The sequence below is a fragment of the Zea mays genome, chromosome 7, assembly GCF_902167145.1.
Source record: "Zea mays cultivar B73 chromosome 7, Zm-B73-REFERENCE-NAM-5.0, whole genome shotgun sequence".
Classification (NCBI taxonomy): Eukaryota; Viridiplantae; Streptophyta; class Magnoliopsida; order Poales; family Poaceae; genus Zea; species Zea mays.
This window is the reverse complement of record NC_050102.1, coordinates 178,711,202-178,734,005: the sequence shown is the minus strand read 5'-3', so window position 1 is coordinate 178,734,005 and position 22,804 is coordinate 178,711,202. Positions and strand designations below refer to the sequence as shown.

Below are 22,804 nucleotides of genomic sequence, written 5' to 3'. Positions count from 1 at the left end.
AGTCCTATTCTTGGGTCACATAATCCACAAAGAAGGATTGGCTGTAGATCCGAAGAAAGTGGCAGACATTCTGAACTGGAAAGCGCCAACAGATGCCCGAGGAATCAAGAGCTTCATCGGAATGGCCGGATATTATCGGCGATTCATTGAAGGGTTTTCGAAGATTGCGAAACCAATGACAGCGTTGCTAGGCAACAAAGTTGAGTTCAAGTGGACCCAGAAATGCCAAGAAGCCTTTGAAGCGCTGAAAGAGAAGTTGACTACAGCGCCTGTCCTAGTCTTGCCTGATGTGCACAAGCCCTTCTCGGTGTATTGCGATGCTTGTTACACAGGTTTGGGATGTGTGTTGATGCAAGAGGGAAGAGTTGTGGCTTACTCGTCCCGATGGCTGAAGGTTCATGAGAAGAATTACCCAATCCATGACCAAGAGTTGGCAGCAGTGATTCACGCATTGAAGACATGGAGGCACTATCTGTATGGACAGAAATGTGATGTTTACACAGACCACAAGAGTTTGAAGTACATATTCACTCAGTCAGAGCTGAATATGAGGCAACAAAGATGGTTAGAGCTGATCAAAGACTACGAGTTGGAGATCCATTACCATCCAGGCAAAGCGAATGTAGTGGCAGATGCTTTAAGCAGAAAGAGTCAAGTCAATCTGAAGGTCGCTCGTCCGATGCCTTATGAGTTGGCCAAGGAGTTTGACAGGTTGAGTCTCAGATTTCTGAACAATTCGCGAGGAGTCACAATTGAGTTGGAACCTACCTTGGAGCGGGAGATCAAAGAAGCGCAGAAGAATGATGAGAAGATCAGTGAGATCCGGCGACTGATTCTAGATGGCAGAGGCAAAGATTTTTGGGAAGATGCAGAAGGTGTGATATGGTTCAAAGACCGCTTGTGTGTTCCCAATGTCCAGTCTATTCGAGAGTTGATCCTCAAGGAAGCTCATGAGACAGCTTATTCGATTCACCCTGGCAGTGAGAAGATGTATCAGGATCTGAAGAAGAAATTCTGGTGGTACGGAATGAAGAGGGAAATCGCAGAGCATGTGGCTATGTGCGATAGTTGTCGAAGGATCAAGGCAGAGCACCAGAGACCAGCCGGATTGTTGCAACCGTTGCAAATCCCTCAGTGGAAATGGGATGAAATCGGCATGGATTTCATCGTCGGATTGCCTCGCACTCGAGCCGGCTACGATTCCATTTGGGTAGTGGTGGACCGCTTAACCAAGTCAGCCCACTTCATACCCGTCAAGACCAACTACAACAGTGCAGTATTGGCAGAGTTGTACATGTCTCGGATCGTCTGTCTTCACGGTGTGCCAAAGAAGATAGTGTCAGACCGAGGAACGCAATTCACCTCTCATTTCTGGCAGCAGTTGCATGAAGCCTTGGGCACACATCTGAATTTCAGTTCAGCGTATCACCCGTAGACAGATGGCCAGACCGAAAGGACCAATCAAATTCTGGAAGACATGTTGAGAGCCTGTGCATTGCAAGATCAGTCCGGATGGGACAAGCGATTGCCTTATGCAGAGTTCTCCTATAACAACAGTTACCAGTCTAGCTTGAAGATGTCACCTTTTCAGGCGCTCTATGGGAGGAGTTGTAGAACTCCGTTGCAATGGGATCAGCCTGGAGAAAAGCAAGTGTTCGGGCCAGACATTCTACTTGAAGCTGAAGAAAACATCAAGATGGTCCGAGAGAATCTGAAGATAGCGCAATCAAGGCAGCGAAGCTATGCAGACACAAGAAGAAGAGAGCTGAGTTTCGAAGTTGGAGACTTTGTCTATTTGAAAGTGTCACCGATCAGAGGAGTCAGAAGGTTTGGAGTGAAAGGCAAGCTAGCACCCAGCTACATCGGTCTGTACCAGATTCTCGCAAGGCGTGGAGAAGTGGCTTATCAGCTCAGCCTACCAGAAAATTTGTCTGCTGTGCATGATGTCTTTCATGTGTCTCAATTGAAGAAGTGCCTGCGTGTGCCAGAAGAGCAGTTGCTAGTTGAAGGTCTTGAAGTCCAGGAGGACTTGACCTACGTTGAGAAGCCAACGCAAATCCTTGAGAACGCAGACAGAGTTACCTGAAGGAAGACCATCAGAATGTGCAAGGTCAGATGGAATCATCACTCTGAGGAAGAGGCAACCTGGGAGCGTGAAGATGATCTGATCGCCAAATACCCTGAGCTCTTTGCTAGCCAACTCTGAATCTCGAGGGCGAGATTCTTTTAAGGGGGATAGGTTTGTAATGCCCCGAATTTCGAGTTGAATTTTTTTTCTTTTCTCTATCGCTCGCTAAATTTGGGCGTTACCCCTCTTTCCATTTCTTTTTGCTAAAACCTCACCTGTCTTCAAAACTTTAGGTTATGTGACAATAGTAAATCCTAGAGTTATTTTCTTTGGATTGCTGCACCATGCCGAACCATGCATTTCTTTGATTGTTTGAACGTGTGAAAGCATTCATATAGAAAATAGATATTTAAAAAAAGGAAAATCTTTTCTTCTCTCCCCTCCCCCTCCTTCCCCTTTTTTGGCCCATCTCGCCCCCCCCCCCCCCGCGCGCCCCCGCTTTGGGCCCAAGAGCGGCCCAGCCACGCCCCCTCCCCTCCCTCCCAACTCTCTCTCCCCTCCCCTCCCCTGCGGGCCCCGCCTGTCATCCCCCTCCCCTCCCCCAAATCTCTCTCCTCTGCCCAAACCGCCCGACCCCCCCTACTCGCCCGAACCGCCGACGCCGCCCTCCCCGCCTGCGGTGAGCCCCTCCCTCCCCCCTCTCCTCTTCTCTCTCCCCTCCCTCCTCCTTCCCCCTCCCGCCGGCGCTCTCCCCGCGGCCCCGGTCGCGCCGTCCCCGGCCGCGCCCACCCCGGCCATGGCGGCCCCTGCCCGTCGTGCCCGCGCCGTCCCCTGCCCCGGCGTGGTGGCCGGCCGTGGCCTCGCCGGCCATGGCGCCCGCGCGGCGTGCCCCGCCCCGCCCGCGCGCGCTCCCCTGCCCGCGGCGTCGCCCGTCCCGCCCGTGCTCGCCCGCCCGTGTTCGCCCGCCCGCCCCGGCGTGTCCTGCTCGCGTCGTGATGGCCCTGGCGCGGCCTTGAGCTCGGCCCAGCGTGCCTATGGCGCGCGGCCTTGAGCTCGGCCAGCGGGCGGCCACGACGTGTGCACGGCTAGTTTGCGGCGCGTGTGTGTGCGGCCTTGCGCGCGCGCTGCTCGCGTGATGCGCGCGGTGCCTTGGCACGGCTCGCCGTGCCTTCGTCTACCCCCCCCCCCCCCGTATATTTTATGCGCGCTAATCATGTTGTTCATGTTAATGAAATAGGAAACTCAATTTGGAAATTGGTTACGTTGGTTAATTCATATAGTTAATCGTCTAGCTCATTTAATGTTGATCGACTGAAAGTGGTCATGTTTCTATTAGTCCATGTAGCTAACCCTTATTATTGGAGCTAAGTAGAACTAGAGCATGTAACGTCTAGTTATTATTCTACCCGTAATGCGCCTCGAGCATAGGTTTTAACCCCTGCGAGACCTTCCCCCGTCTCCTTCTAACCATGGTAAATGCAATATCGCATGTCATATTCTATGCACGTTTAATCTACTTGTTCTCTTGTATGGTGTACTGTTTGTTTCCTAATTTGAATGGATGGATGTATGTATGTTTGCACTCGCATAGAGAACGATTCGGTCGAGGAGACCGAAGAACTCGCAGGAGAAGCCCCTGAGCAGCAGTCGGTTGGTGGAGGCAAGTGTCCCTTGACCTATCTTTGCCCTATTCATTCTTTAATTCACCTCCTGCATTACACATTTATACCTAAGGATTGACTAGCTTTTGTTATCCATGTCCTTGTTTACCTATTTGGGTTGGATTATTATTGCTTAGTCTTATGTTATTGCCCAACTCTAATCAATGAACATGATGAGAATGATCAATGATACGCTATTTTCCCTCTTCTTATTCTGATGTTATACTTGTGGCCTTTAAGGGGGCTCGAGCGGTTTCTCGAGTGCCTCTCCGTAAGGACCTGTTCTTTGGATGACCGTCCGGGAAAACAGTGCAACCATGAGGGTGGAATGGGATGCCCTTAGCTGAATAATTAGAGGATCCGGGGTGTAGTTCGCTTAGCCATCGTGCCGTCAATGGGGCTCGGTGTATGCGGCTTGCTCTGCCAAGCTTGGGTTCGCCCCTTGGGGAGGAGTGCGGTGCATTTAGGAAACCTAACGGGCGGCTACAGCCTCGGGGAATCTTTGTAAAGGCTACGTAGTGAAACCCTGCTGGGTCACCTTGGTAGTGATCAATGGAGAGTCATGATCTCCGGGTAGAAAGGGAATCACGGCTTGTGGGTAAAGTGCACAACCTCTGCAGAGTGTTTGAAAACTGATATATCAGACGTGCTCGCGGTTATGAGCGGCCAAGGGAGCTCCAGTGATTAGTGGTACTTGATCAGAGATGTTCGGATTACAGGTGGCAACGAGGTTGATGGTTCTTGGTTTTGACTCTGGTAATGGTAAGTGGTACTCTTTCCGTTTGGAAAGGAGTACGTTTGGGTTAATAACGTGGATTAACTCTAAAACTTGGCTTTCTCTACTAGTAATAATAATCTGACCAACTAAAAGCAACTGCTTGACTTACCCCCACATAAAGCTAGTCCACTTCAGCCAAACAGGACACCTGCTGAGTATGTTGATGTGTACTCACCCTTGCTCTACACACCAACCCCCCCCCCCCATCCCCAGGTTGTCAGCATTGCAACCCCTGCTCAGGAGAAGGCGAAGCCGTGGAAGGAGACTTCCAGGAGTTCCAAGACTACGACGAGTTCTAGGCGTGGGTTAGCGGCAACCCCTAGTTGGCTGCATGTGATGGCTGCGTTTATCTACGTTTCTTTTCCGCACTTTGATTTATTGTAAAGACTATGTGGATGTCTCAGACATATGATGTAATCGACTACTATTTCCCTTTTAATACTATTCGAGCACTGTGTGATGATGTCCATGTTATGTAACTGTTGTGTACGTGAATTGCTGATCCTCGCACGTACATGGTTCGCATTCGGTTTGCCTTCTAAAACCGGGTGTGACAGCAAGCTGGGCACGCGGCAGCAGGGCCGATGCTCGGTCGCCATGGCTGCACGGCTGGAAAAGAAAATCAAGGAAAAGAGAGGGTAACACCTGAATTTGGTGGATATTCGAAAAGAAATTTTATACCCCAAATTCAGGGTGTTACAGGATGAAAGTGGATATCCAATTTGTTCGGACAAATTTAATATTTCCAAATAGATATGTATGAAATTTGATGTTGATAATTTCTGATGTTATCAAACACATTATTATAAATATTTTTTTGCATAAATGCTTTAATGCACTATTTGCTCACCACAACAAAATATGAACAAATATTTTAATCTGTATCTGAATTTTATATCTATCATTTGAGAAAATATATGATAAATTTTAGGTTTACCTTTTATGAATCATTACAAGCTCAATGCTAAAAACAAGAATACAAATTTGTATAACAGATTTATATCCTATTTATTCGCAACTAAATGAAAACAACAACAAAAAATTGATACCGAATAAGTATATGTTTTTGATCGTTTTCATCCCTATGATTATGTATCTTGTATGTGTTGACATGAGTAGCTACACTATCAGAATTGGGCTCTTTGCCGAGTGTCAAATGATTTGCCGAGTGTTTTTTCGTGCACTTGGCAAATAAGCTCTTTGTCGAGTGCCAACCAAAAAACCCTCGGTAAAAAAACACTCGGCAAAAAAAATCTTTGCCGAGTGTTTTTTTAACACTCGGCAAAGAGCTTCTTTACCGAGTGTTTTTTCAACACTAGGCAAAGACAATTTAAAAATCACATTTTAAGCAGTAAATTAATTCAAATGAAAAAGTTTTCAACTATAAATTTGCATAACTCATCAAGATATACAATTTATATTTTGATCATTTTTTCATATGACAAAATAAAAGTAAATTTGTTCATAAAACCTATATCTCTCTCGTAGTTTATGAAACTATAAGAGAGATGTACAAGATTTGTGAATAATATTAGAACCATCATGTGAGACAAATAAATGACCAGACAACCAAAATAAACTTTGTAGATCTTGAGAAGTTATAGAATTTTGTAGTTTGCAACTTTTCATTTGAAGTCATCTTGTCAACAAAAACTACGCCTAAATTTGAAAATTTTGAATTTTGAATTTTAAAAACGACCTCGAATGGAAAAATCACCAACGGAAAGTTGTAGGTCATGAAAAGTTATGAAACTTTGTAGTTGACAATGTTTTGGTTTGAAATCATCTTGTCATGCAAAACTATGTTTTTAAAAATTGAAACTTTCAAACTAACTCGGATGAAAACCCACCAAAATAAAACTTGTAGGTCTTGAAATGTAATGAAACTTTGTAATTGACAATTTTTTTATTTGTAATCATCTTATCATAGAAAAATTCGTGTGAAGTTTTCAAATTTGAAATTCAAATTTTGTAAACGACCTCGGATGTAGAAACTATCAAAATAGAACTTGTAGATCTTGAAAATTTGTGTAACTTTATAGTTGATCACATTTTCAAATAAATCCATTTAGTGCCTCAAATAATAAAATTACTCTCGGTTTGTTATAGTACATGAGGAATGAAAACGTAATATAGACACAATGGTAAATCAAGCGTTCTACCCGGGGTAAAGCCACACGTGCTCGTGGGCCCCAGGGTCGCATGGCTGTCTCGTATTCTTTATGACGGATGACTCGGTCAATGTGGATCCCTAGTGCCATTATTTGGGCTATACCGATCTCTACCATTCGTAGCCTGGGACTCGACACGGCTCGTCATGTTGCGCCCTACCAGCGGCCTGCGCAATATGGACAGTCTCGATAGGTCATGAGTGCTCCGCAGGTCAGGGGTGTGCGAGCCATAAATGCACCGCGGTCTGAGGGGTTCGTAGATCATGAGTGCTCTTTGGTACAAGAGGTTCTTAGGTCATGAGTGGGAAGTGGACTGGCGCCTCTATCGTGGCTCGTCGCTAGGCACATTTAATGCTCCAGGTCACCTATGTCGGGTCAGTCTCGGGCCAGGCATGGGACCCACCGAGTGGTTCCTTTTCGGTGCGCCTAGCCCCCTGTCAGGTTTCGCCACGCCCGACCCAGGCTCAACGTCACGAGTTTCGTCCGGGGGCAGGTGCCTCTAGGGCAGACGCTACCTATCTCTTCCAGCTGACCAGCGAGCCCGCTACCAGAGGCCTTTTTCTAGTGCGCTCGCTGATCGATGGACCCCACGGGTCGAAGATCTTATCCTCGACAGAAGTCCACTGGGAGATAGAGCAAACAATGAGACCTACTCTGTCGGAGTGCTCAAAATGTTGTAACCAACCATAGCCCTATTGTAATCTTCATCAACACTAGCCAGTTGCCCGTGCTTTGCTACATTTTTTATATATCATATAAATAGGTACTGCGATATTTATTCGAATATAATTATTATTGATTTTTAAACACTAATGTACGTGTGGTCTGGTAGTTAGCCCCAAATTTCTAGAGCAGGGGGGCATGGGTTCGAGTACTCGCTTTGCACTATTTTTATATAATTATTGTTTATTTCTAAACAATAAGGTACGTGTGGTCTAATGGTAGCTGTGCGGGTGGGGTGGGCCCAGAATGTCAGCGCGGAGGGTGAAGTCGTGGTAGCACCAGGTGCCCACATTAGGTACATTAGGTTCTTAATAGATTAATATAGATATATATATATAGATATAGTGGAAGACTCGATCCACCACCGGGTGACTGATCTTAGTAAATAGAGGAAGGAGTTGAAATAGACTCCAAGGCAAGTGGCTAACTCCAATGTGGATGTAGACAATTATTTCTGGCTTGGCCGAACTACACGATAAATCTCGATGTTACTGTCTCTCTATGTTGTTTCTTGTTTGTTTTACTATTTGCACTTCACTACTTATCTTGGTAAAAGTTGTTCTTGAAGTGCAGGCTTTTGTGAGACAGGGACTACATTTTCACTACAATCTACTCGACTCGACTACATTCTGCAGCATAAACTGCTTTGAGTAGAGTACGAAGTTCTAGGTTTTTTATTGTAATTTTTATTTGTGTCCCCAGGTAAGGGAACTTTCACATTACCACACCACTTTGTTTACTTTAGTTCTGTGATTTAGCAGTATCTAAAATATATATAATTTTGCACACAAGTTGGTAATCAAATATTAATTTTTCCTAATTTTCTACAATTTAAGATGTAGACTCCAAGAAAAGAGCTTAATCTTTTTGTTCCAAATTCATTTTTTTGTCTTCTGAGGCTAAAACTTTTACTAGAGCAAACTAATACTACTACTAAACTACTGGAACTTTGGTTATTTTATTAAGAAACTTCAGTGGTCTTTCTTTTAATTACTTACTAAATTAATTTTACATTTTTAAAAAATACTTAGCAAATAGTACTAAAACGATCTCAATTTTTTTACATAATCCTTCTCTCAGCTAAAATAACTTACATAAATATTTATAAAGTTCTATGAGGACTTTAAGGCTGCATTTGGGAAGCCTTAGATTCTATCATTGGGTAACATGTCCATTGTCCCACATTATCAAAGTTCAACTAGATACTCAAATTTTATGAAAAAAAAACTGAACTGAAAATGAGGACGGTTTAATTTGGCTCCATTAGTAAATATTGTGTACAGTATTATGAGTATCCGTTGAAACCAAACACGCCCTAAATGTGGACTCGTATAAAATCATCGGTCCAACCATTTCCCTACCAAATCCCTATATTTGTACTTTCTATTATATTTAAATATTTCTTCATTTCCTCTATTTTACCTCTCCTCTAACCGTTCCTCCTATTCATCTCTTTACGTGCACTTTATCTGAGCTATTTAACTTTTATACATCAATTTTTTATTTTTAAAATTAAACAATATTTATAGTATCATAATATACATTGTTATCAATTAACTAAATTTGGAAAGGATTAGTTTTGCTGTTGAAACACTAATTAGAAAAAGGTGGGAGATTAGAGCTTCTCCGTGTAGGGGATTACCTTCTCTCCCCCGATCTCAGGAACCAAAGGGGGTTGTTGGAGCTGGAGGGGGAGTTCCTATACACGGGAAACTTAAGGGAAGGACATTCGTGGTGAATGATTGGGTGCCTTTTAGGGATAAAAACAGGATGGGAAATCCCATACCAACCGACGCCGTATACCGTAATAACCGATCGTATACCGTATTCGTAAAAAAATAGGAACATGAAAATTCACAGGAAAGTGGGGGGACGGGAATGAAAATGGTTGAGGCCTTTTCCGACCGTATTTATGGATCTCGTATTTGTTAGGATTTATGGGCTTGGCCCAATTAAGATATTCAAATAAATCCCAGAAAATCTCAAAAACCCATACAAGAGGATGGCTAGAGGATAGGTGGAACCATTAGCACCATATTGCTAGCTCTAGTGGAGTAGAGCTAGCTTAAATATGGAAGCCACACTCACTCACCAAGTCATGGATGAGAGGAGAGAGTGTGGAGAGCCACACGCGCGCGCGCTCGCTCGCCTCGGCGGGGCGAAGGCGCGGGCGCACGACATGCGCGTGAATGTTCCGCCGAAATCCGGCCCCTCGCCTTGCGGGGGCGCGGCTACCTTTTGCCGTTTGATTTTTTGGTTTCTTGGCTGTTACGCTTATCCTAACCGATCGCTATAAAATCTCAACTGATTGCGAGATTTTCGTGGGCGGATAAGCACGGGGGGTCGCGGACTTGGCCCTATAAAAGGAGCCCGGCAGCCAGCCTCCAAATCATCCCAGATCCTAGTTCGCTTTCGCCTCTCTTCATATCTGAGCCGCCTTTTAGTTCCCTTCGTCCCGACCGCAGAGGTGCATCTGCGATCAGGAGAGCAGGTCTCCGGAACCCTTCGTCTTCTAGATCCTGCACCGGGAGAGGGCGAATAAGGTTTTTGGGAAGCGTCTTCACGCGACTGCTCGTGATCTGCTGACCTCGTCGACCCTGCTGATTTCGCTACTTCGACATCGTCGACCCTGCTGATTTCGCTACTTCGACATCGTCGACCCTGCCGACACCTATTGAGAGTTTTGAACAGCCACATGAAATTGTCCTAGAGGAGGATGACAATGATGCTCCTAAAAGGAGCAAGAGACAAAGGGTTGAAAAATCCTTTGGTGATGATTTCATTGTGTACCTTGTGGACGATACTCCTACTACCATTGCAGAAGCATTTGCATCTCCAGATGCAGATGATTGGAAAGAAGCAGTTCATAATGAGATGGACTCCATTCTTTCAAATGGTACGTGGGAAGTCACTGATCGACCCTATGGATGCAAACCTGTGGGTTGTAAGTGGGTGTTTAAAAAGAAGCTCAAGCCTGATGGTACAATTGAAAAGTACAAGGCTAGGCTTGTGGCTAAAGGCTATACTCAGAAAGAAGGAGAAGACTTCTTTGATACTTACTCACCTGTTGCTAGAATGACCACTATTCGAGTACTACTTTCTTTGGTTGCCTCGTATGGTCTCCTTGTTCATCAGATGGATGTAAAGACAACTTTTCTTAATGGAGAGCTGGACGAGGAAATCTATATGGAACAGCCTGATGGATTTGTAGTAAAGGGTCAAGAAAGCAAGGTGTGCAAGTTATTGAAATCTCTGTATGGTCTGAAGCAAGCACCAAAGCAGTGGCATGAGAAGTTTGACACGACTCTAACGTCTGCAGGCTTTGCCATTAATGAGGCAGACAGGTGTGTATATTATCGCTGTGGTGGGGGCGAAGGAGTTATATTATGCTTATATGTTGATGATATATTGATATTTGGCACAAACATTGATGTGATCAATGAAGTCAAGTCTTTTCTATCAAAGAGTTTTGATATGAAAGATCTGGGAGAAGCTGATGTGATTCTAAACATCAAGATGATTAAGGCAGATGGTGGGATTACTCTCTCGCAATCTCACTATGTTGAAAAGGTTTTGAAGCGATTTGGCTTCTCTGAGTGCAAACCTTCTCCAACACCTTATGATCCCAGTGTGACACTGCGAAAGAACAAGAGAATTGGTTTAGACCAATTGAGATACTCTCAGATTGTCGGTTCACTCATGTATCTTGCTGGTGCAACAAGGCCCGATATCTCGTTTGTTGTGAGCAAATTGAGCAGGTTCATGTCAAACCCCGGGACTGATCATTGGCATGCACTTGAGCGGGTTATGCGCTACCTGCAAGGTACAATGAGTTATGGAATTCACTATTCTGGTCAGCATGCAGTACTTGAAGGATATAGTGATTCGAACTGAATATCTGATGCAGACGAGCTTTATGCCACCAGTGGTTATGTCTTTACTATTGGTGGAGGTGCGGTATCATGGAGGTCATGCAAGCAGACCATTTTGACGAGGTCAACCATGGAAGCCGAGCTAGCTGCACTTGACACAGCAACCGTTGAGGCAGAATGGTTGCGTGAACTCTTGATGGACTTGCTGGTGGTTGAGAAACCAATACCAGCTATCCTTATGAACTGTGACAATCAGACAGTGATTGCTAAAGTGACGAGTTCTAAGGATAATGGAAAGTCATCAAGACATGTCAAAAGACGATTGAAGTCTGTCAGAAAGTTGAGAAACTCCGGAGTTATAAGTGTGACTTATATTTCAACAGATAAAAATCTGGCAGATCCTTTTACCAAGGGACTACCACGTAATGTGATAGAAATCGCATCGAGAGAGATGGGTATGAGACCCGAATAAAGTTGCCATGGTGGAAACCCAGTCTATGTGATCGGAGATCCCGTGAATTAGGTCCTGGGAAGAACAAGCCATTGGTGAACTGAGGAGAGTAGCCTTTGACCCTCTCTAAGTAAAGATGCAATACTCTCAAATGCTGTAAGGCAGGTTGGCTTTGTGCCTTAATGTGTTCTGTTGGCTTGTATTAGCGAAGATGTTGTCCTGCAGAACATTCTTTGAAAGAACACACATATATGAGTTAGACTGTCTAACGTCGCAGTCTATGAGATCTGGGTGATCTCTAGTAAACTCATAAAGAGACCTTGGAGTACGACGTATATGCTCCACCCGAGAAGGGGACTACTGGTAGCCAAGTACTGGTCATGACTTCAAGTGAAACCCATTCACGCAAAACTTGCAATTCAAGGCATAGTCCATTGTCCAAGTTGTGGGTTGGTGTAGCTTGGAGTTCTAGGCGGAAGTTCAACTTAACAGTCTCTGCTGAAAAAACTAGTATATTAAACAGTAGTGAACAGTGGCGAAAACTGCAGATGGGCATTTGAGATCTGGTGGGGGATTGTTAGGATTTATGGGCTTGGCCCAATTAAGATATTCAAATAAATCCCAGAAAATCTCAAAAGCCCATACAAGAGGATGGCTAGAGGATAGGTGGAACCATTAGCACCATATTGCTAGCTCTAGTGGAGTAGAGCTAGCTTAAATATGGAAGCCACACTCACTCACCAAGTCATGGATGAGAGGAGAGAGTGTGGAGAGCCACACGTGCGCGCTTGCTCGCCTCGCCTCGCCTGGCCTGGCCGGGGCGGGGCGAAGGGCGCGGGCGCACGACATGCGCGTGAATGGTCTGCCGAAATCCGGCCCCTCGCCTTGCGGGGGCGCGGCTACCTTTTGCCGTTTGATTTTTTGGTTTCTTGGCTGTTACGCTTATCCTAACCGATCGCTATAAAATCTCAACTGATTGCGAGATTTTCGTGGGCGGATAAGCACGGGGGGTCGCGGACTTGGCCCTATAAAAGGAGCCCGGCAGCCAGCCTCCAAATCATCCCAGATCCCAGTTCGCTTTCGCCTCTCTTCATATCTGAGCCGCCTTTTAGTTCCCTTCGTCCCGACTGCAGAGGTGCATCTGCGATCAGGAGAGCAGGTCTTCGGAACCCTTCGTCTTCTAGATCCTGCACCGGGAGAGGGCGAATAAGGTTTTTGGGAAGCGTCTTCACGCGACTGCTCGTGATCTGCTGACCTCGTCGACCCTGCTGATTTCGCTACTTCGACATCGTCGACCCTGCTGATTCCAGCGTGTGCCATCTATCAGTAAGTCTAATCAGTACGCATCATCTGATTTGGCTTGTTATTTCAGTTCTTCTGATTTGGTCATGATTTATATTCGGAATTTAAACTGGAATTTGTCTAATTATTCAATAATCCAAAAACCTTATTATAGACAATTTCCTAGTTTTTCTATGGCTGCTTTTGCCGATGCGCTCAAGCCAGAAAAGTTCAATGGTATGCACTTTAAGAGATGGCAAGTCAAGGCCACGCTCTGGCTTACTGCTATAAATGTCTTCCATGTTAGTAAAGGCAGACATGAGGGTCCACTGACTCCTGAACAGGAGAAAGAGTACGACCATGCCAATACTATGCACAGGAAAGTGGGGGGACGGGAATGAAAATGGTTGAGGCCTTTTCCGGCTGTATTTATGGATCTCGTATTTATACGGAAAAATCCAGTTAATATTCTCGTTTTAGTCAAACATTTTAGTCTACCTACAGCCTACCAACCAAATATGTTTCAGCCCAAATAAAAATAATCAATATCCTTTCATGGAAGCACAATTATCAAACCTATCCCGAATACCCTATCTAGCAAACTAGCACACGCACGTATAGGCACAGCTGTAAGCAGCCCCAGCCCCCATCCATGCCCATGAGGCATGAGCACTGAATTGTGAGGTATGTATAAACAGAATTTTGAAAACTGGTCCTTGCTTCAAAACTGAATTGTGACTTTGTGAGGTATCTGCATTGTTGAAGGCTAAAATGAGCCTGGCGGACGGTCCGGCCCTGAGGCCGGACGGTCCGCGGTCCGGACTGTCCGCGGTGGTGGCGCGGACGGTCCGCGCGCGCGCAGAGTCAGTTAGGGTTCCTAGTTTCTCGCGGGATTTGTTACCTAAAACCGCGGGATTAACTCGGGAAACAGTTGGAAACGGATCCAGACCTCCCCTTTATATAGATGAAGGGCTACGGCCGATTAAACCCCCAACAATCGAACCAATACAACTTCTATCTCGCATTTATTTTCAGCACAATTAGGAGTAGTTCTAGTTTAGTTCTAGTTTAGCCCTAGTTTAGTATTCCAATCCCCAAATTCTCTGCCTCTCCTCTACTCTACGTCGATTAGAGGAGTCTAGGTCGGCCGGCCCGAGCCTAGACAACTCCTAGGATCTCTCCTCCCCGACGGGATCCCTCCCGGGAGCGAGATCCAGGCGCCGCCGGCGATCTTCCGCCGCCCCTGCGCACGCGCGGACCGTCCGGCCCTAGAGCGCGGACCGTCCGGCCGTCAGGCAGGGAACCCGAGCTCCTGCACCAGGTCGCGGACCGTCCGGCCCTGTGCCGCGGACCGTCCGCGTCTGACCAGAGAGCACCGCCACGTCGCGCCAGGTCGCGGACCGTCCGGCCCCAAGCTGCGGACCATCCGCGCCTGACCAGAGAGCACCGCCGCTGGTTCTTTTGAGTGATTGGCGCCTCCGAAAAGGTGTCAACATACTTTTGGCGACTCCGCTGGGGAATAGGTGTCTAGATCTGCTAAAAATCGGCCCATAAATGGCTGGTTCTAAGGATCACACCAAGATCTCCACTACCAACATCATCAAGCCGGCCATGGAGGCGCTCCCGGCTGATGACCAAAGGCCCTTTGAAGACCTCGCAATGCACGATGAGAAGGAGGTGATGCGGCAATGGAACGAACAACGCGACAAGGAAGAGGCGGAACTGCTGCATAAACTCTCCGAACGGCGCAAGGAGGCGACGGACAAGTACTTGTCACACTTCACGGTGGATCGCCACCAGAAGATCGTCTGTCAAGGGGAGATCGATATGGAATCTCTCCTACCTCCACTGCAGGGTCCCGTTGTAAGTACTCCAGATCTATCTCTTACGACTTTCATGGATCAACGAGGAGATCAGTTAAAGCGATATGTAGATGAATCTATTAAAATGCATTTACGTGCATACGAGAAATCAGCTGCTCCTAATTTTCCATCGCGAGAGTCTAATACAGTGCCACCCACGTCAAACACATCGGCTATAAACGGGTCACCTTTGACCCAGCCATCATATGGTATGCCGATGCACGCTTTCGTGTCACCATCACAGCCGCAACCACTAGGCACGCGGCAGGTACTGGACGCGACCGGACCGTCCGAGCATCATCTCAGACAGTCCGGTTATACCGCGGACCGTCCGGCGTATTTCGCCGGACCGTCCGACCAGATGCAGGCCCGCACACAAAACACTCAGGTCGCACCGTACATGGCCGGACCATCAGGGTACAACCCTGAACACTTCGGCCCCATCACGGACCGTCCGGTGCCTCACGCCGGACCGTTCGGATATGTTGCGGACCGTCCGCCATCTTACGTCGGACCGTCCGGTACGCTGGACCATCCGACTCAACACGAGTCCATGCGCAGACTGCCCAAGTCACGCCATATATGGCCGATCCATCCGGGCACAGCCCTGGACCATTCGGCCCGATCGCAGACCGTCCAGTTCTTTACGACAGACGGTCTGGGTACGAGACTACCCACGTAGCACCATATACGGCTGGACAATCCGGATATACCTTCAGACCATTTGGCCAGGTCGCGGACCATTCGGCTTCTTACGTCGGACCGTCCGGATATGCATACGCAGAGCCGAGAGCTGCGCAATACGCACAGTTCCCACATTCATCGCAGCAACATTATGGTGCCCCACCAGCAACACATTATAATCATGCCATACCACCTCATGGACATAGGGTTGAATACTATTCGGCCACAAGAGAGCCTGAGGGGTATAGGGCAGGAGCTGGTGACATTAATAGGACACCTAACACACACCTCAAACATACCTGGGAGGAAAGCCGACAGAGTAATGTCAGGCAACCTGAAATCTCCACCCACAAACTTAATGGATGGTCGCCAGACATGGCAGAGAGGGTCAGAGACGAGGTAGCCGGGATGTTCAGGGACAAACTCGGTGTTAGTGTGTCAGGTACAGGGCAATCGTATCGGAAGCCTTATAGCCACCGATTCGACACCGTGCCATACCCACAGGGAACTAGAATACCAGACTTCTCTAAGTTTTCTGGTGAAAGTGGGAAAAGCACACACGAACATATAAGCCAATTCATAGCACACTTGGGAGAATTGGCTGATGGGGAAGCCTACCGCGTTCGTTTATTCTCGTTGTCCCTTACTGATACTGCATTTGCATGGTAAGCAGCTTTGCCACCAAACTCTATTAACTCTTGGGAAGAATTAGAGCAGAAATTTCATGAACACTTCTTCTCAGGAGAAAATGAGTTAGAATTGGCTGACTTAGCTTCAGTCCGACAGGGGCCTGAAGAATCGGTTAATGACTATATCCGGAGATTCCGGGACACTAGAAACCGATGCTTTCAGATTCATGTCGCAGAAAAACAACTGACAGGGCTAGCTTTCAATGGGTTGCGACTCTACTTAAAAGAAAAATTAGATGGCACCCAATTCTTTTCATTAGTGCACTTACACCAGCGGGCTATGACCTGTGAAAGCCGAAGTAAGGAAACATCAAAATCGGCTAGCCATAAGATGCATTTAGTGGGATACGATAATTCGGACGATGAATCCACGGATGTATACACCGCCGAACTGGTTTGGCCAGAACAGGCTAAACCTTCAGCGTGTTCTGCTTTACAGTCGATTCGAAAGAATCGACAAGAGGAAGTTAAGTTTACTTTTAATGTTGCCAAATGCGATAAAATATTTGACGAGTTACTGAAAAACGGAAACATTAAATTAACTCATACTATTCCTCCTCCTGATGAATTAAAGAGACGTGCTTATTGTAAGTGGCATAATTCCTTTTCTCATGCCACCAATGATTGTAATGTTTTTCGTCGACAGATACAATCGGCCATAAATGAGGGTCGATTGGCTTTTCAAGAGATGCAAGTAGACACACAACCCTTTCCTGTTAATACAATAGAACTCACATGCAAAAAGGTCTTGGTTCGGCCCGAAATGGCTGATAAAGGCAAAGGCAAGGACATCGTCATCAGCAATTCTCGCATGTCAGATATATCACGAAAGGAGATTGTTCGAAAGGCTTCGGACGAGAAGGCTAAAAGGTCCGAAGACGCCGGGGGGCAGGCACAGTTAATAAACCAAACACATCAGCCTAGCCCCAGCATCGTAGATGGTCCGGCACCTACGTGCGGACAATCCGGTGCTCAGACAAACGGTCCGGCTAACTCAGCCGGACAGTCCACCTATGACCAAAGGCGTCAACCTCTACACAAAGCAAGGAAAAAGACGCAAGGTCAAAGCACATGTAATCGGCTGATCAAAGCCGATCCTACTTTTGATCAGTTGCTCTCCAAAAATACTAGCAAAAAGACTGTTCCACGTGATCGGTCAACAAAGAAACCCCGGTCACCTGCTAAAACAAAACGGTCAAACAAAACGACCCGAAAGGCGACACAACAAGCATCGCCTATTCATTCTATGAGACCAGGATACTTCCCACCTATTTACTCATCGTCGGTATATTATCCTGTTCAAACATGGAATGGCATGGCGATGAATCCATGGTACATGTATAGTCCATTTGTCTATCCAGGCTGGGGGGCACCTCCATTCTATTCATTTTGATCCATTGATCAAATGGTCATGGCTGAGAAAGATACAATCCAAAACGGCCTTTATACATTGGTGCTTTATTGAATGATCTCTATTTTGAAAAGCCGATGACTTACATCAGGTTTAGTTCATATGCTTTTGGTTCGTCAAACTGCACCAAAAGGCAGGGGGGCATATGTTGAAGGCTAAAATGAGCCTGGCGGACGGTCCGGCCCTGAGGCCGGACGGTCCGCGGTCCGGACTGTCCGCGGTGGTGGCGCGGACGGTCCGCGCGCGCGCAGAGTCAGTTAGGGTTCCTAGTTTCTCGCGGGATTTGTTACCTAAAACCGCGGGATTAACTCGGGAAACAGTTGGAAACGGATCCAGACCTCCCCCTTTATATAGATGAAGGGCTACGGCCGATTAAACCCCCAACAATCGAACCAATACAACTTCTATCTCGCATTTATTTTCAGCACAATTAGGAGTAGTTCTAGTTTAGTTCTAGTTTAGCCCTAGTTTAGTATTCCAATCCCCAAATTCTCTGCCTCTCCTCTACTCTACGTCGATTAGAGGAGTCTAGGTCGGCCGGCCCGAGCCTAGACAACTCCTAGGATCTCTCCTCCCCGACGGGATCCCTCCCGGGAGCGAGATCCAGGCGTCGCCGGCGATCTTCTGCCGCCCCTGCGCACGCGCGGACCGTCCGGCCCTAGAGCGCGGACCGTCCGGCCGTCAGGCAGGGAACCCGAGCTCCTGCACCAGGTCGCGGACCGTCCGGCCCTGTGCCGCGGACCGTCCGCGTCTGACCAGAGAGCACCGCCACGTCGCGCCAGGTCGCGGACCGTCCGGCCCCAAGCCGCGGACCGTCCACGCCTGACCAGAGAGCACCGCCGCTGGTTCTTTTGAGTGATTGGCGCCTCCGAAAAGGTGTCAACATGCATGTTCTAGTTTCATAGCATAATCTTGCTAATAAAGTTATGTGCTTGAAAACTTGAAATGGGAATGTTATATTAAACTACTAGCTAAGATAATAGAGCACATGTTCGCAATTTACCAGTAAAGAGCAAACTTGCATCGATGCTTCGATTTTAATTACTGGTTCCTAACCGTTCTTGATGTGTTCCTGGCCGACTGCACTGTTTTACCGTCATTCCATTACTCCCGTTTCTGTTTTCCTGGCCGACGATCTCTTTACCGTTTCCGATTACGGATTAAAATATGGATTTGAAAATGGTTAGAGGTTTTCCCACTCGTTACCGGCCGTTTTCTATGTGACTTGGCCGATAGGGGCAGATTCCTTGTTGGCGAGGCTACAACCTCATTCCAACAATTTAAGTAGAATAATTTTCTTTGTTTTTTTATTTGGCCCCGGTAGTACAAACCAAAATTATTCAACTTGTCACTAGTATAAAAAGTAAAACAACTTTCCATTTTATTTTTACCCCCTTATACTCCCCTGCCCAGATTTGAGAAGTACTCCAGATGAGCATGTTCTTGCAGCCAACACCCGCTAGAATTAGAAATAATTTAGTCAGGTTTTTGTTACCTTAATTTGTGTTAACTGGTCGGAAACGTCGAATAAAAGAAAACGGACAGAGTATTTAGTATCCTGTAAAATTTTATCATATTCATAAAAAAAACCTACGGTTACACAAGACGCACGCATATACTAGTAGGCTGCAGGCTCATCAGTCTATCACCTATCTCTACTACTAATTAAGACTATAGTATAGGCGTTCACGGTGCACCGTTCTGTCACCTCCTCACACACCCCCGACATCCTCCCATCTGCTCCGCTCCCCATCGCGCCCTCCGCACCCTCCCAGCTACGATCCCCGTCACCCAGAATCCCCGGAGGGGACGCGCCGGCGCCGGAGCTGTCGGGGGTGGAGCTGGCGGCCATCTTCCGAGTGATGGCGGACCTCCTCGGCGACCCGGCGTGGCCGCAGCTCCACCCGCGACCCTACACCGACACGTTGTGGCCAGGCCTGCAGTGCGAGCTCGCGCCCGACGAAGCGCACGTTCTCCGCGCCATCCGCCTCCACCTGGGCCCCGACGTCACCACCCCGCCCTGTAGGCCCGGGGCCAGGCTCGACCCCGCCTCGCTGCGCGGCCTGCCGCACCTCTGGACGCTCTCCATCTTCGGTTGCTTCGGCGCCACCCACGTTGTTCACGCCATCGTCCTCGCTCGAGCAGATCGTGCTCAAGTCCAACCCCGGCCTCATCGGCCCCATACCGGCGACGTTGATTCTTATTTTGGTAAATATTGTGTTATGCACATCGATGGTTACCAATTCATTGATAAATATTGTGTTATCTGAACAATCTGCAGAGAGGGGTTTGACTATGAGGTTAGGGAAGAATGACAGCTACTACTATACTAGCAGTGCTTGTTTTACTCTGCAGGTATCCAGAGCAGTGTTTGAATCAGCGCAATCGGACAGTTTTTACTACTACTCTACCATTTAATAGAGCTTCTTGTTGTATATAGTGTATGGTTCTTATTTTGGTAGCAAGACTGTAATTTGAGAAAGCTTATAAAGCAGTAGTAAGACATGATGCCTTTGGTTGATTATTCTTTGTGTTTGTAAGTTCGCTATCAAGATGCTTCTTTGCATTTGTTCATACATGCTTTTGGTTGATTCAGGTTTGGCTATCACATGTCTGAAGTTGTAAGCCTGTAACTCATATTTTTCTCAAATAACATTTTCCAATCCTAGGCTGCCGAGCAAGGAGAAGTGTTCTAGGCAAAAGTGTTCCAATTGGATTAATTTTGGACTAGAAAGTGCGAAAGAGTCGGATGCACTAAATCCAGGCCTAAAACAGTTCTTGGCTTGGAACTGTTCCTATGCTGCCGAACGGGCCGAGCTGTTTCCAAATATATATTATCTATTGCTACTTCCTTCACATATCATTACTTTATGTGTTCTTGCTGGTTACATTTGGCACCATTGTTGGTAAGACGAAACCACCCACCGTTTTATTGAGAAAGGCTTTTTAAGATGGTTGTTGTTGTACAAATTGGAAAATGAAACTACACTGACTTAGTTTTCCTTTTCTTCTCGTGCTTCAGGAAACTTGATTACGTTGATGGAGTTTGTCCCACCAATGTCACTGTACCGCATAATATATGAGCTCTCTCCACCTTCATCATCAGGACTTTTCTCAAACTTCTCCGGTGTACACTTGGGAGTCTTGAGTGATCCTGAAACTGTAAGAGCTTATATTTGTGTATGTTCTATAAAGGATAGATATTATAAATATTTTGAATATAGAAATGTAGTAACACAGGGGCAACTAACTATTTTATTAAATCATGGTTCGTTCTTGTTCACCCGTCTCATACATTATTCTATTTATTTCTTATCTTAGTTGCATGTTTACCAAAAAAATGAAGAATCGATTCAGCAAAGAACTAACCATGGTTCTTTTTTCCTTCTGTTTGCCCTCGTGCAGTTGGACTACCTTCAGCATGCTCAAGCTCACCAAGGAGGCCAGCAGGCGGCAACATCCTGGTTTCTTCTTGTTCACCCTTTTCATACATCACTATTTTTATTTCTTATCTCAGTTGTATGCTTACCAAAAAAAGAAGAATTGATTTAACAGTGAACTAACCATGGTTGTTCTTTTTTCCTACTTTTCGCGCTCGCTCAGTTCGACTGCCTCATCCCACCGATTGGGATGGACAAGTTCAGCGCAAATGGACAAGTGTAGCACGAACAGCGTGAACAGCGACAACGTACACAAGGCGGGCATGGTGATGAACGGGTTGCCCATCAGTGTGTATGCATCGGAGACGTTGGGGTGTGCGGCGGCCATGTCCACAAACGGTTGATGAGCAAGATGCTCGGGCGCATTGGGGATTCACCGCTGATCAGGTTCGGCACATACACATGCGGCGCGTACGCCGTGTCGTGCACGCTCAAGTGGGACATGGCCACTGTCATGGTGTACAAGGGCCTACCCCTACAGCAGGTCGTCGACTACTATGTCAGGGGCACGATGCAGAATATCCGAAGACAACTATTATCAAAAATTAGCCAATATAAACTACTTACAAATCTTTACTAATGTTTACAAAATAGCATATCCCTATATCATTGTGTCGGGGACCATAATTAGGGGTACCCCCAAAACTCCTAATCTCAGCTGGTAACCCCCATCAGCACAAAGCTGCAAAGGCCTGATGGGTGCGATTAAGGTCAAGGCTCGGTCCACTCAAGGGACACGATCTCGCCTCGCCCGAGCCCAGCCTCGGGCAAAGGCAGCCGACCCCGGAGGATTCACGTCTCGCCCGAGGGCCCCCTCAAGCAACGGACACACTTTCGGCTCGTCCGAGGCCCAATCTTCGCCGAGAAGCAACCTTGGCCAGATCGCCACGCCGACCGACCTTATCGCAGGAGCATTTAATGCAAGGATGGCCTGACACCTTATCCTGACGCGCGCTCTTCAGTCAACAGAGCCGAAGTGACCGCAGTCACTTCGCTTCACTGACCGACCTGACAAGAAGACAGCGCTGCCTGCATCGCTCCGACTACTGCGCCACTCGACAGAGTGAGGCTGACAGCAGCCAAGTCTGGCCTCGAGCGCCATAGGAAGCTCCACCTCGCCCGACCCCAAGGCTCGGCCCCCAGCCTCGGCTCCGGAAGACGACGAACTCCGCCTCGCCCGACCCCAGGGCCCGGACTCAGCCTCGGCTCCGGAAGACGACGAACTCCGCCCCGCCCAACCCCAGGGCTCGGACTCAGCCTCGGCCTCGGAAGACGACGAACTCCACCTCGCCCGAGCCCAGGGCTCGGACTCAGCCTTGGCCTCGGACGTCGGTCTCCGCCTCGCCTGACCCAGGGCTCGGACTCGACCTCGACCTCGGAAGATAGACTCGACCTCGACCTTGGAGGAGCCTCCGCCTCGCCCGACCTAGGGCTCGGACCGACCACGTCACAGGAGGGGCCATCATTACCCTACCCCTAGCTAGCTCAGGCTACGGGGAACAAGACCGGCGTCCCATCTGGCTTGCCCCGGTAAACAAATAATGATGGCACCCCGCGTGCACCATGACGATGGCGGCTCTCAAGCCCCTTACGGAAGCAAGGTGACGTCAGCAAGGACTCGACAGCCCCGACAGCTGTCCTTCCGCAAGGCTCCAGCGCTCCTCCGACGGCCACGACATCACATGAACAGGGTGCCAAAACCTCTCCGGCTGC

At 47.4% G+C, this 22,804-nt stretch overlaps 1 protein-coding gene and 1 pseudogene across 1 annotated transcript; both read left to right on the top strand.

The window, feature by feature from the left end:
• Positions 1–19,513: 19,513 nt before the first annotated feature.
• On the top strand, positions 19,514–19,921 carry LOC109939382 (uncharacterized). The gene has a single exon (XM_023300711.1). It carries the CDS (start codon positions 19,514–19,516, stop codon positions 19,919–19,921), a length of 408 nt encoding a protein of 135 aa, XP_023156479.1.
• LOC103633495 (bifunctional isoaspartyl peptidase/L-asparaginase pseudogene) lies at positions 21,306–21,661 on the top strand (annotated as a pseudogene).